A 16,146-nucleotide genomic window follows, 5' to 3' on the forward strand; every position below is an offset into this window, starting at 1 on the left:
ATCGTAGCCAGTGTGTTAAGAATGGGCTTAAGAAGTTCGTAGGGCTATGAACGTTTCGAGAATAAGGGCCCTGATCCACAAAGTGTTCATAGTGCTACGACACTGGTAAGCCTATGATAAACTATAGAGATATGACAGGTCGTAAGCTTTATGGATTGGGTCCCTGGTTTCTTGAACAGATCGGAGGTTGGTGAAAATTTAACAATGAAACTTTTGATCGTTATTTGTCTTCTGACACTACCTGTAGATTTTTTATTACTGTGAGATGATTACCACTTGTAAGGTCTTTCATTACTGAAATCAGTTTGGGAGTATTTAACAAGACCAGAACAACAAGTTAGTTGATAGTAATTTATTAAGTAAAAAGACCCGTCTAAACTGAAAAAACATGAAAAGATAAAAAAATACATAAAATGGGCAACCAGTGCCATTTTTTGTACATAGAAATAGGTTGTTCTGTATACATTGTATATAACAAACATAAACTAATGAAAAAACCAGTGCGTGAACAAAAGTGTAATTAAATCTTCTTGTACTTTATACGCAGGTGCTCTGTCATGTCTGTGTTCTCTGTCTTCATGGAGACAACTTGTTCAAGGATGTCACCAGATCTTCGGAATTCTCTCATTATCTGAAAAAGATTTCACACTGTATGTAGTGGTTGAAAACAGCAATCAGCTTCATATAAGACCTGCTCTATTGTGTCGAGATGTAAAGTGACTTGGTCATCACAATAAATCAAAACACAGTACATACACCACTAGTGTGTCATACAGACCCTGAAACAAATATTTCTGTCATACAGACACTGAAACAAAATATATCCAATACAAGTTTATAATATGTGGCAAGCCTGGATTACTGTCATACAGACCCTGAAACAAACACACCCAATATATCCCATGCAAGTCTAGAATATGTGGGAAGTCTGGATTACTGTCATACAGACCCTGAAACAAACACACCCAATATATCCCATGCAAGTCTAGAATATGTGGCAGGTCTGGATTACTGTCATACAGACCCTGAAACAAACACACCCAATATATCCCATGCAAGTCTAGAATATGTGGCAAGTCTGGATTACTGTCATACAGACCCTGAAACAAACACACCCAATATATCCCATGCAAGTCTAGAATATGTGGCAAGTCTGGATTACTGTCATACAGACCCTGAAACAAACACACCCAATATATCCCATGCAAGTCTAGAATATGTGGCAAGTCTGGATTACTGTCATACAGACCCTGAAACAAAACACACCCAATATATCCCATGCAAGTCTAGAATATGTGGCAAGTCTGGATTACTGTCATACAGACCCTGAAACAAACACACCCAATATATCCCATGCAAGTCTAGAATATGTGGCAAGTCTGGATTACTGTCATACAGACCCTGAAACAAACACACCCAATATATCCCATGCAAGTCTAGAATATGTGGCAAGTCTGGATTACTGTCATACAGACCCTGAAACAAACACACCCAATATATCCCATGCAAGTCTAGAATATGTGGCAGGTCTGGATTACTGTCATACAGACCCTGAAACAAACACACCAATATATCCCATGCAAGTCTAGAATATGTGGCAGGTCTGGATTACTGTCATACAGACCCTGAAACAAACACACCCAATATATCCCCCATGCAAGTCTAGAATATGTGGCAGAAGTCTGGATTACTGTCATACAGACCCTGAAACAAACACACCCAATATATCCCATGCAAGTCTAGAATATGTGGAAAGTCTGGATTACTGTCATACAGACCCTGAAACAAACACACCCAATATATCCCATGCAAGTCTAGAATATGTGGCAAGTCTGGATTACTGTCATACAGACCCTGAAACAAACACACCCAATATATCCCATGCAAGTCTAGAATATGTGGCAAGGTCTGGATTACTGTCATACAGACCCTGAAAACAAACACACCCAATATATCCCATGCCTGAATAAGTCTGGATTACTGTCATACAGACCCTGAAACAAACACACCCAATATATCCCATGCAAGTCATCAGACCCTGAAACAAACACACATGCAAATCTAGAATATGTGGCAGGTCTGGAACTGTCATACCCCTGAATATGTGGCAAGTCTGGATTACTGTCATACAGACCCTGAAACAAACACACCCAATATATCCCATGCAAGTCTAGAATATGTGGCAAGTCTGGATTACTATCATACAGACCCTGAAACAAACACACCCAATATATCCCATGCAAGTCTAGAATATGTGGAAAGTCTGGATTACTGTCATACAGACCCTGAAACAAACACACCCAATATATCCCATGCAAGTCTAGAATATGTGGCAAGTCTGGATTACTGTCATACAGACCCTGAAACAAACACACCCAATATATCCCATGCAAGTCTAGAATATGTGGCAAGTCTGGATTACCACAGTTTATGTATGAAGAAAGTCTTTGGGCTCCTTTTTATTAGAGTGCAATAGTGCAGTGGTAAGGCGTCTGCCTATCACACTGAAGGCCCGGGTTCGATACTTGGTGGAAGCACCTAGGTTCGGGTCCCGAGGTGGGAACACTTGCGTAGTATCCTTGGACAAGATACTTAGATCCACATGTTCTCAGTTCACCCAGCTGTAAAATGGGTACCCGTGAGGATGTGCTGGGATTGTGAGTGTTTAGTTCATTGCGCCTAACAGGCAGCATGGCTGTATGCTCCCTAGGGAGTTGAAAAAGTATTGAAAAGTATGATAGTGTCCTATGACCGGGAATAGTCATGTACGTAGCGCCGTGAGTAGGCAATGTGCCTGGATATGAGCGCCATATAAGCGGACTATAACTATTACTATTATACTTATTGAACATAAATTAGGAGCTTTTTTTTTTCTGTAAAATATGTTCACTTCAGAGACTTGAGACCTGTGACGATTCGAGTAAAAATCGATCTTCAGTAGCCCATGCTTGTCGTAAGAGGCAACTAATGAGATGAGGTGGTCTGGCTTGCTGACTTGGTTGACACACGTCATCGTATCCTAACTGTTTAGATCTCAATGCACATGTTTGCTCTTGATCACTGGATTGTCTGGTCCAGACTCGATTATTTACAGACAGACGCCATATAGCTGGAATATTGCTGAGCGCGGTGTAAAAATCACTCTCACTCACTCACTCACTTACTCAGAGACTTGAGGTTAGTCTAGTACACCGAAAGTATGAAAGTCAGTCAGGTCTCAAACATTTAGACTCACTTATTATTACAAAAGTGAATTCCAAGAAACAAATTTGTACTGCATGCTTCCTATCCAAATTCAACTTATTTTATCAAAAACATATCACAGGTTTGTGTTGTTTCTGAAAATATCACAGTCATGTTTCATTTTCCAAAACACAATTTTCTTTTTAAACTGGAAGTTAAACAGCAATGGAAGTTTAATATTACATATTGCAATGTTCCAGTTTCTCACCTGTTTTGTCTGGGGCGGCTTTCCAAACGTCAGTCTTCCCACAGTATGTGATGTCGTCTTTAGTGACTCCCCAGTTACCTCCCCTTCTTCGATCTCACTCAGTCCTGGCAGAGAACATTTGAACATGTGAAACATCTGGAATATATACCTTCAGGCTACCTCAGATGTCATTGTTTATTCAAGTGAGTGAGTGAGCGAGTTTAGTTTTACGCCACATTCAGCAATATTCCAGCTATATGGTGGCAGTCTGTAAATAATCGAGTCTGGACCAGACAAACCAGTGATCAACAGCATGAGTATCGATCTACGCAATTGGGATACGATGACATGTGTCAACCAAGTCAGTGAGTCTGACCACCCGATCCCGTTAGCCGCCTCAAGCATGGGTTACTGAAGATCAATATTCTAACCCGGACCTGCACGGGTAGCCGCACTCAGCAATATTCCAGCTATATAGCGGTGGTCTGTTTATTCAAGTCTGTGTTGTGTTCAGTCTTACAAGACACATCACAAATTCAAATACTATTATCACATCACTGCAAGCAACCGTTGTTGTGATTCATTCAAGTGCTCAGTGAACCAAACCGTTTCCCTTCATGAATTCAATTCATTATTTGCGATCAACTAATTAAATGAATTTTGGAAAGGAGTTCTTTTTACTTGAATTTGGTGTTATTCATCAACAGTGTGCAATTTTGCTATTGACAACCTGCAATGGTGTATGTGTACAATGGCTGTGTACAGCCGTGCAGGTTACCTTCAGTAACAGGTTGCACTTGGTGCAGGTAACAATAAATCTTCCATCTTATAACTGTCATTGTGTGTTTTATTTGGGAAGTAAGTGACTGTAAGTAATACATTTCTCTCCGCATGACTTGTTACACCATGAACATTTGTGTACTCAGTAATCATTTAATTGAGATTTATAAATATAGGTAATGCAAAATTGAATCCCTCATCATGTATCGTCATTGGGTCAGGTTCTGTATGTATCTGATTCTGAGGACTTGTTATAAAAAATTTAAACAAGTATTTATGTTACTTTTTAGAACCAGTGAAATTTTGATGGTGCAACCAAAATTTTGATGGTGCAGCCAAACCTATAACCCAGGTTGCTCTGTGGGCAGGTACTGAATTTTTTTCGAAATCCCACCCTGATCTAAGTGAGATATGTAAATTGGAAATTTTAACTATAAATTGTATATTTATATACTTATCCTATCTCACGGTATGCACCTCTCTTCTTCTACGACCATGTGTGGAAACGTGGTGTAGGCTAGGTTGAATCAAAGCCCCTGACCTCTGCCGCCACTCCAATAGCACAACCTGTCAATAATCTCATAAGCGTGCTGGTTGCTCAGATGATTACGTGACGCTCTGTGCCTGTCATTCTCGTCTTGGAACTTCCAGTAATCTGTGATGTGGAGCAGGTTGGGTGGGTATCCATCGTGTGAGATAGGATAAGTATATAAGTATACAATTTATAGTTAAATTTTCCAAATTTTTAAACTTATCCTATTTCACGGTATGCATTATCTCACGGTTGGCAGGTGGGCCACAGATTACCCTGTGTAAACTCTACAACTGTGAGGATGCATAACACAAGGAGGCCAGGAGAAAGCACCAACTTCCGATATGCTAACTCTGAACTTGTGATGGGTTGCTTCAGATAACCCCTTAGCTTACACAGCACAAAAACTCTAGGTAGTGGGCGGTCCTGAATTAATGTGGTTTTCAGCCGCAACTTTTGACAAGCAAAAGGACGCAGTTTGGCAAGTAGACCTCGCCTCCCCACTATTTATCCAGTGACCCCAGTGAATTAAAGTCGAAGACCTTAATCTGGACAGTCCCTGCTTCGAAACTATCCCCCCCACACACACGCTGGAAGGCGGTAAAAGAGGGAACAGCCCGGTTGATCAACTCGTTTAACGTTCAGTACCAATCCCCCTAAAGACCAAAGGTGAGAAAGGACTTAGGAGTGGAACATTTCGAAAACCAAGCAGGTAATCGGAAATCAACACTACACTGACGTAATTGCTCAGAGAGTAGAGGTCAGTAAGCGGAGTGTCGACCACCTCTGCATGTAGCACAAGACTGGCCTCTCAGTCTATCGAGTCATGGGTATGACAGTGCAAACACGTCCTAGTTCCCTAGGTGAGGTGATCTATGCCCAAATATAATCCATACCAATAAGAAAGATAGGACTGATATCTTTCATGATATAGAGAATGCAAGACCTCAACGAAGGTAAGAAATGCATCTTATCTGCGTTTGCGAGCCGACGACAACTGCTGCGCCAGAACCAATGGACCCAGTTGGTGAAGACCTTCCACGTCAGTGGCAGACAGATCCCGGAGGTAGGGTGAGACGAAGACCGTGTCCAATCTCCAATACAACCCTCCATGATGCCGTGAAGGGAACAGTTCTATGTAGAGCCATCATAGAGGTCAAGCCTCTTGTCTCATGAGGGTTGGCTGTAGTAGCATGAAGGATGGTAGATCGGATCCAGAATGCCAGTGTGGTACGAGAGACTTCTGTAGATGAGGTATGTGACAGAGAAATCAACAGTCTCTTGCGTAACCTACGACGGTCCTTGGAGGCAGCTAATAGACCCGTAAAGTCCGGACAGGACATAGGGAGAGATCCTCGGTGTCGTCAGGGCCCAGAATAGTAGACGGCGGCGCGGGAAGGCGAATAGTCTGTCCGGCTATCCAGGCAACTGGTTTCAGCGACGAGATCCCACATCAAACCAGGGAGGACTTTGGTATCACTGGTCCTCTCGACGCGCAACCGGGTGACATCCAGTGCGTGAAGTTCGTAGATGCTGGCAGCAGTCGCAAGAGCCAGGAGGAAGAAAGACTAAGACGTGACATGCTTGAAATCCTTCTCTGCCAGAGGTTCATACTCCTCTGACGTGAGATGATTAAGAACCACGGAAAGGTCCCAGGCTGGTGGCCGGAACTTCCGGGATTTATCAGCAACTTTGTAAGATCTCAGAAGAGACTGGAGCTCAGGGACAGTTGACACCTTCGCACCCGTAGCCGGCGCAATAACTGTGTTACGCATGGCCAGGTATGTAGACAAGGTAGAACCCTTCAATTCCTTGGAAGTTCTAGGATGCTGGAGGTACACCCCGCGACCATCTGCGGTGATGCTGTAGTGGGACATATAATACCCATCGTCTTGTAGTACGCTTCAAAATTCTTCCATAGTCATCACAATGTGGCCTGGTAGAAGTTCGGTGCACCATGGTAATCGCCGTAGCGACTTGCTTGGAATATCCCTTTGCAGTTAGCAATTCATGTAAATGCACCAGGCAAGAAGATTAAGTGAGAGCAGAGACCAATGCTGCTGATCAGAGTGAAGATGAACCAAAAGAGCGGCGTGATCGCGAAGTGGTACTGAAATGGGTCGGCCAAGTCTTGCAGGTCTAGGAACAAACTACTGACGGGCGAAAAGGTGCGACCCAAAATCAGCTGCGTCGTGCGTAACTTGAACAGTATGCATGGAAGTAGCGCCACTGGTGGAAACGCACATGCGTTCAAGTCATCCCAGGGGATGGCTAGAGCGTCGTGTTCCCAGGACAAAGGATCCGGGATCGGGGACCCCAATATTGGCAGCTGGTAATGGAAGCGGGTAGCAAACAGATCCACTGTCGGGTTAGACATCGGAAGGCACAAGGTCTGGAACACCTGCGGATGCAGTTTCCACTCCGTCGGGTATGGTCGAGCCGGAAAGAATCTGCAATGACGTACTTCACCCCTGGGATGTGATTGGCCTGGACCGTGATGTTGAGAGAGTCCACTAAGTGGAAAAACTGTTGTGTCCACTGAAGAAGCTAAGGAGACCCCGTGGATCCCATTCAATTGATGTGCCACACGACTGCAGCATAGTCCGATCGAATCAAAAGCTTGGTTGATTGTAACAGGTGTTGTCAATGAGTGATCGCAAGAATCACTGCCCTGAGCTCCAAAACGTTGATGTGACATGCGCGGTCTGCGGGAGACCACAGCCCTGCCAACTGCTGATCGAGAAAGTGAGCTCCCCAACCATGTCGAGAGGCGTCTACGTACAGGTGAGGTACTGTAGCAAACGGCCTTCGCCGCAAACATTCAACACGTCCAAACACCACTGGCGATGGGGATGGAGCACTGGAGAAAGAAAGATCAATGCGTGAGGGTCGCCGATCCTGATGTGCAGACACAGAAAATATTGGAGAGGCCGTAGTTGAAGCTATCCCCTGAGAGTCACAACTTGAGCTGACGTCAACAGAAAAAGATCTTGTAACTGACAAAGAATCTTGGTTTGCGAAAGCGCTAGGGGTACCATAGAAACTCCAGCGCAGACATTCAGTTCACGGAGCCACCACTGAAGGACTGGACGAAGCGGTTCTGGAAGGCGACCCAATTCCTTCGGCAAACTAGGAGTCTGTGAAATCGTCACCAAGGTAGAAGGCCGAGACTGTGCTGCAGAGGTTGTTAGCACTACCACTCTCGGAGGAGATAAAACTTGTCTGGAGACGGGACTAGACGTTTGAGGACGAAAGAGACGACGGAGATTCTCGCTCAAGTAGGAGTCTGAGGCCACCTCTAAAAAATCTTCGTCCAGGGACGGTGATTTAGATCAACGAACTGCTCTCTTCGAACGGCGTTCTGATTTAGCACGCTTAGAAGTTGAAGGACCGTCAGCAGTTGTACGCCGATCTCTGTCCGATCTACGTCTAGATGCAACCAGTCGATATTCAGAAAAGTCATCATCATTCAAGTGTGAACAAACAGAACACCGATGTGACCAACTCCAACAGCCTATACAATCCACACACAAAGCATGTGGATCAGCAGCGGAAAAGTTGCTGTTGCACTGATCACAGTGTTTGCGTTTCTTAGAAGAACTTCGATTCAATTTTCCCATATTGACAATCAAATAAAGTCTAACTGAGAGAACAACACACGTCCACTCGGTGTAGCGACAAGAAAGAGAATGACAGGCACAGAGCATCACGTGATCATCTGAGCAACCGGCACGCTTATGAGATGATTGACAGGTCGTGCTATCAGAGTGGGGGCAGAGGTCAGGAGGTACATGCCAGAAAGCTTTGATTCAACTTAGCCTACAGCACGTTTCCACACATGGTCGTAGAGGGAGAAGAGAGGTGCATACCGTGAGATAGGATAAGTTTAAAAATTTGGAATATATCCAAGTCAGGCAACACTCTTAAACATGTATATGTAATTTGACATTAATATGGTCACTGGTCACTTTCATGTAAATTTAACACCACCAACAAGGTCAAAACATATTAATGAAATTATTTTTTTATTTCACTGAATATAATGAAGGTTACATCAACTGCTGACTTGCTTTTGTATTTCATACCCAATATTCATACTTGTTATCAATACTTTTGATATGTATCAAGTTCATCTCAACGTGGTTTCATGGCAAGCCTTTATCTGTTGGAATTGGGTCAAATACTTGGGGCTTTTTACCCATAACTTTTCAGTATTTGCACATGTGCCTTCTAACTATTCTTGGTATTGATTAGTAAGCTGATTGATTTGATATAACAGTGATCCATTATCAATGATTATTGATATGAAATATGTCTTTGTTCATGGTGCCCATGATAATCTTGGTTAGAACTGTTCTTTAGCGACCCATGCTTGTTGTTAGAGGCAACCAACAGGATTAGGTGGTCAGCCTCGCTGACTTTGTTGATAGATGTTATCGTATCTTAATTCAACAAACCCTTCATAGGCAAGGAAAATTGCTAATTGCGTCAATAAACAACAGACAAACAAAACATTGTTCATGACACCAAAACTAGATACAGAACTGTAACCTAAATTTGTGGATAACCTTGATTCGTGGATCGCGGAAATTATCATGCTGGCTCGTAAATTAAGTCTCGACTGACCTCACGAAGTGGTACTTTGATGTACATACAATGCCATGCCTCGCTGACAAAAAAGTTCCGAATCTCTGCATTACATGCAAGTACACTAAATATAATTGTCCAGCATTGAGATAAATAGCCCCAGATCACTAATACCACCATTACCAAATTTTATTTTTACAAAATGTCAAGTACAAAAGATACCGTTAGCTCCAACCTTCTCGCTTCTCGCTGTCTGCTTTCCTTGGTGTCATAACTTACTGCAGTGGGATATCGTACATAGTGGTATAAAGTAACCGACTACGTAATCCATGAAACAAGGTGACGTCACATTTTGTGGGCACATGAATGGGTGATGATTGCAAATGGCTTCCGTAAACAAACGTTTCATTCACGAGTGGAGTATTAGGCATTTTCAATTTGCTGAATCAATGAATAAAATAATCAGTGCGTATACAAAATGAAATCATGCATTTAAAATATGAATTTCGCTGCCCTTATATCCATGAATCAAGGTTACGCGAGTGTAATATTACGTCATCAGAACATGACAGACTTCAGTGAAAGTTACATTGTAGGGTCAAGATTTTGTCCCCATTACCTCATATTCTGTTAACATGACGACATGTAATATACAACATATCCCAGTTACAACAAAATTAGAGACTGTTGGACCCTAGTCAAAAAGTGGTGTCAGTCTTTCTCCAAAAGCTTGGTAAAGCAAATAATGGTTATAACAAACTCAAAGCAACCACTTATTAGAGTTCATAGTTCATTGTATTTGCAGGTTTGTTATAAACTTAGTTTACTGTACCTATAATTCTCTACTTGGAACAGATGATCCATAATCCGTATTTTTGCTCTTTTCGAAATAACCTACTTGTGTCATGAAACACTCACCTATGTTTTGAGCAAGTACAAAAGCCACTTGGTTTGTCCCAGGCTTGATGCGAACAAATCCAACTTCTCTGTGGAGGGGCATCTTATTTTCTAAATGCCAAGAGTAGGCGCTGAAGATAAACACAGTTGATAACAGTACTCATACATCTTGTACTAAAATATGAAACTATTACAAAATACAAGTGTCTAAACAAACACAGACCTTAACATTTATATGTATCAGTCAAAATATGGGCACGACGTGACACGTGTCTATGGAAGTCAGTGAAGAAACTGATGGGGGGGATAGAAGGAGACAATCTAAAACAAATATTTGACCTGACAATCCGGTTATCAATATTATGAACATCGATCTATGCAATGGGCATACAATGACTTCTGTCAAAATATTCAGCAAGTCTGACCACCTAATTCCATTAGTCGCCTTTTACAAGTGAGCGAGTTTAGTTTTACGCCGCATTCAGTAATATTCCAGCTGAATGGCGACAGTCTGTAAATAATCAAATTTGGACCAGACAATCCAGTGATCAACATCATGAGCATCGTTCTACACAGTTGGGATGTGTCAACCAAGTCAGCGAGTCTGACCACCTGATCCCGTTAGTTGCCTCTTACGACATGTCATGGCTTCTTCAGAGAAAAATCACTTCAATGTCTCTGCCATTAGGTCAATCAGGAACATTTATGTAAGCATTTTCTGTGCAGGTTATACGTTTAACAACACAAACAATAATGCCAAAAATATTCCAGAGCACAGAAAACATATCCCAAAACATGATCTGAAGTGAGTGAGTGAGTGAGTTTAGTGTTACGCCGCACTCAGCAATATTCCAGCTATATGGCAGCAGTCTGTAAATAATCGAATCTGGACCAGACGACCCAGTGATCAACAGCATGAGCATCGATCTGTGCAATTGGGAACCGATGACATGTGTCAACCACGTCAGCGAGCCTGACCACCCGATCCCGTTAGTCGCCTCTTACGACAAGCATGGGTTACTGAAGATCAATATTCTAACCCGGACCTTCACGGGTATGATCTGAAGTGAGTACTGAAGTGTATTGGTAATACTGCACAGCCATACTAGCGTACCTGAACTGTAAGTTTGGTTGTCCAACATGAGAAAACTCAACCTCCTCTCCATACTTGAAGTCTTTCAAAGTTGGGTATTTGCCCTGGCCCTCTTCCGATCTCCACTTCCCCAGCAACCACCCCAGGGGCTTGACCATGTCATGAAGAGCAGCACCTGCAACATAACACTCACATCCTTAAGTACAAGGCTAGTGTATCAGCAAAGAGACTGTACTACAATATATTGTGACACAAAAAATCTGTATTGGACACAAAACACTTGCTGTGGTGCCAGTTTTTTTGTTTGTTGTTTAACGCCACACTCAGCAATATTCCAACTATATTGCAACGGCCTGTAAATAATCGAGTCTGAACCTGACAATCCAGTGATCATGAGCATTGATCAACGGAATTGGGATACAGTGACATGTGCCAACCTAGTCAGCACTTTGGAAAAGAGATCTTAGCCTGTTTAATGGAATTCCATGTTAGAAACAGAAGAAACAACTAAGATATGGAGCTGCAACTGTTGTAGATAATGGAGTCTGGACCAGACAATATCAGCGTTTAAAATTCCCGCCTGCCCGACCATCAGGAACGGTCTATTTTCATCTTGGACGGTCAAATTTCAAAAGTAGCCAGTCCGGTGGTCTGGTAGATGTTTTTTAACAGAAAATATTTCATAATATCAGACAGGTTCTCTTGTAGTCAGTTTGAGGTGTTTAAGGTATTAGGATAATTATGTTAAACTATTTACGATTGGACAGTTCATTTTACAATAACCAATCACAACACATGTACTTTCAGTTTACCTAAACTCAGTGCATTGCCTGTTAGTGCTATGTTGTTCATTGCGATGCCTACAAACAGTAAAGTATTCAGAAACCTGATTATTTTTTTTTCATTGTTGAAAACCAGACAGGCAAGTTTGTATCCGGACTGGTAATTTTTTAAAGTTACCAGTCCGGGAGTCTGGCTGGGAATTTTGTGAGTTATAAACACTGACAATATAGTGATTGACAGCATGAGCATTGTTCTACGCAATTGGGATACGATGGCATGTGTCTACCAAGTCAGCGAGCCTGACCACCGGATCCTGTTAGTTGCCTCATAAGACAAGCATGGGTTACTGAAGATCAATTCTAACCCGGATCTTCACTGCTTATGGTACCAGTAAAAGCAATCTCAAAATTACAATTGGCAGGTAGGGATTATTTCGTTTTAGATTTATTAAGTTATGGTTCAAAAACTGAATGATTGCAAAACTGAATGCTATGCTCTTTGTCACCCTTCATGCTTCCTAACACATCCTGTGTCTTCCAATAAGATTTACCGGTATATCATAAACAAATTATTTTATTTTCAGAGTGACAGGTAAATTCTTGTTTGTGTCTTAAAGCTTGCAAGACAAATCTTTTGTATGAACATAAATTTTCTGGATTTCATCTTCCTTTTATTCTGATTATTAAGAATAAAAAGATGACGAAATCCAGAAAATTCTTAATGTTCATCAAATAGCATCTTCTAAAATGCCAATCAAGCATCTAATCTTTTGTATGTTACAACTTCTTTTCATACATTCGACTGCTGCAGATGTTAACTGTTTCTCTTGGTCTTATCCAGAAGCCCAGAAATAAACTACAGAGATAATAACTAAAGTTGTTTTATGTTTTCGCCAATATACTGGTACACGGAAAAATTGCATAATCAGTTCTACAGAAAATGTTACAAACATAATATTTAAACTAAATGAAATAGAATTATATTTCAGTCAAAAAATTGGTTGGTTAGTTGGTTGGTTGGTTGATTGATCGATTCTGCACTCAGCAATATTCCAGCTATATGGCAGCGGACTGTAAATAATCGAGTCTGGACCAGACAATCCAGTGATCAACAGCATGAGCATCGATCTGCGCAATTTGGAACCGATGACATGTGTCAACCAAGTCAATGAGCCTGACCACCCGATCCCCTTAGTCGCCTCTTACGACAAGCATAGTCGCTTTTTGTGGCAAGCATGGGTTGCTGAAGGCCTATTCTACCCGGATCGTCACGGGTGTACTGCAGTATGTACCTGAACCAGATCATCACGTGACTGACATCATGAGCATCACTTTACCAACTGGAACATAATGTCATACATCAACTAAGTCTGATTCTGCCACTTGCCTCTTTAAAAAAATCCATCCACCTTATCTTCACGGGATGCATAAACAGTTCTACAGAAAATGTTACAAACGTAATATTTAAACTAAATGAAATAAAATTATATTTCAGTCAAAAATTGGTTGGTTGGTTGGTTGGTTGATTCTACACTCAGCAATATTCCAGCTATATGGTGGTGGTTTGTATATAATCGAGTCTGGACCAGACAATCCAGTGATCAACAGTATGAGCATTGTAAATGGAATGAGCACTACCTTGCACAGCCATGTCTTTTGTTCTATGAGACTTCTCCAAAACTGAAACAAAAGATAATATGACAATCTTTACCTACAACAGCACGTTTAGTACAAGTAATCATGAAATCAAAAGTACTGGCTTAACTTGCCTTACATTGTCATTTAAAGAGTGAGTGGGTGAAGTTTTGAGCTGGATTTTGCTATTTTCCAGCAATGTCAAAGTTGGTGGCAGACAGAAAATTCTAAATAAATAATATCCAACTGATAAAAAAACAATTAGAATTATGGAAATGAATTATGGCATACATAAAACATGTCCATCTGACATTTCTAATGTCCTGTAAATGAAATGAAGAAAACCAGCCAGTGACATACATAAAAGAATAAATGCTAAATGTTTCGAGTGATGTAGTTTTGGTGGATTAGAAAAAGAATACTTCAACATTCAAAAAGGTCAAACAAAATAGTTAAGTTAATCATGCACAAAATTTTAAAGCAATCATTTCCGTAACATGACAGAAAGATCCCCAGAAATATGAAAGACGCAGATTTGGATGTTAGGTGCATGTTAAGCTTCTAAGTGAAAACAAAATGAAACATCTGTAATGGCCATATACAGTGTTCACGAATAGTGTCTGACCCCCTGACAAATCCGGCAGATTCGCCAACGGTCCAATAGAAGTCCACAACCCGCCGATGTTAAATCTGAAATGTGTATTTATAAATTTTATTCTATGGGTCCTGTGAATTTTCAATGGGTCAGACAGACATCTGGAACTTACAGGAAACGATGTCCTGTTACTTTGAAACACCATTCGTGAACACTGCATATACAAAAATATTCTTGTTTCTCATTAATGGCCGACACAAAAATTTGACCCATCCCTAAGATTTTTTATATTTTTTCACTAGAGAAAATGCAACTTTGACTCTCAAAATGTACATGAATTTTTCACACTTCTGTTTTGAGTTTCTATCGGAGAAAAGGTGCAAATTTCGACAGAAATGAAGGGGTTATGAACATAAAATAAAACGTAAAAATAAAATCTGCCTGCCCAACCCATATTTTTTTTAAGAAGTGATGAGAAACAAGAATATTTTTTTTATGTGGCCTAATGAATATTATATGACTTCACAAGATATAAATTATTTTGTTGTTGGTGGTGGCAGGTGTTATTCACAATAAAGAAGTTGACATCCACAAAATCTTGCTTTTCCTAGGAACTATACTTCCCATCAAAAGTTTAGACTCACTAGTGTAAATATAGCCACTTACTTCTGGCAACTGTTCTAAACTAAATTTTGCAAAATATTCCATACTGTTTAAAGGTACTGCATGTTTACACATGAGCTGATGTATTGTAAAACAAATTCGTAACGTTGAAAAGATTATTGTCATGAGTTCAATAAATGATAAAAATCAGTAACAAAACAAAACTTTACATCAGAACGTAGCTGTTCACATGCATGATATTTGAACATGCTTTTCAGCAATTTGATGCATGATCCTCGTGCAATTCATCTGCATAAGGTTTGCATGCAATTGGTTCCCCCCAAGTTAGTGGAGAAATCAATCTTCGATGTAACCATATATATATATATATAAAGAAAGTGTTGAGAATACCGAGCGTACAGTAGTACATATATAAGATATAGTGAGTGTTTTAAGTGAGTCTAAACTATTGATGGGAAGTATATTTGTAAATATACAAATATATTTTACAGAAATGTCACATGTATGACGGTCACAGTCGTAATTTAAAATGTGTGCCAGTATATCTTCATCACAGCTCTAATTTTCATACAGTTTGATAGACTGTTTGATCCCAGCGGTTTTGCGACAGTGCCGTTTTAGTATATCCCGATATCTCTTCAGGACAAGCGAGGCGTGAAGTCGGCGGGCAATGCTTGTCGACACCCGCGATGGATCAATACATGATCATGCGTGACGTTGAATCATGCACAGCCGCGAATGGCGCGATGGGGTTTTCGGCAATGTGCCATCGCCATTGCACTGGACCTCCTTGCATCACCCAACACTCTAAGAACCGTATACACGTATTTCTTTCATACACGTGAATACACGTGCAAATATACTGTTACCTTTCACCTGAGCACTCTCCTCCCACGTCAGCAACCTGGGCAACCTGTTGCATGAAGGGAATTCCCCGTTTTGGAATACAACATTATCAGCCTAGGTAGAAGGTATTGTTTGTGTGCAGTAAAAACTTCACGGAACTACAATATTGTACGTCAATTTTATATAAACAGATACAGTGCCTATTTTTCGATAAATACATAACCTATATACAGACTACTGTTTCAGATTGCTGGGATTTTCCTTTAGTAAACAACGCAAGTAAAAGAATTGTGGCACCTTAAAATAAATAAACTCTACCATGTTCCTTTACAAGTAACGGAATAT

General features: G+C 40.9%; 1 protein-coding gene across 1 annotated transcript; it reads right to left on the reverse strand.

Moving 5' to 3' along the window:
• Positions 1-337: 337 nt before the first annotated feature.
• On the reverse strand, positions 338-15,909 carry LOC124252793 (peroxynitrite isomerase THAP4-like). Its single transcript, XM_046686458.1, has 6 exons — positions 15,825-15,909; positions 13,740-13,781; positions 11,341-11,494; positions 10,248-10,357; positions 3,452-3,555; positions 338-631 (listed from the first exon to the last, which is right to left on the reverse strand). Exons 2-6 carry the CDS (start codon positions 13,750-13,752, stop codon positions 521-523), a joined length of 492 nt encoding a protein of 163 aa, XP_046542414.1. The 5' UTR covers positions 13,753-13,781; positions 15,825-15,909; the 3' UTR covers positions 338-520.
• Positions 15,910-16,146: the final 237 nt, after the last annotated feature.

This window comes from Haliotis rubra, unplaced genomic scaffold (genome assembly GCF_003918875.1).
Source record: "Haliotis rubra isolate DU_JTF1 unplaced genomic scaffold, ASM391887v1 Scf524, whole genome shotgun sequence".
In the NCBI taxonomy this organism is placed as follows: Eukaryota; Metazoa; Mollusca; class Gastropoda; order Lepetellida; family Haliotidae; genus Haliotis; species Haliotis rubra.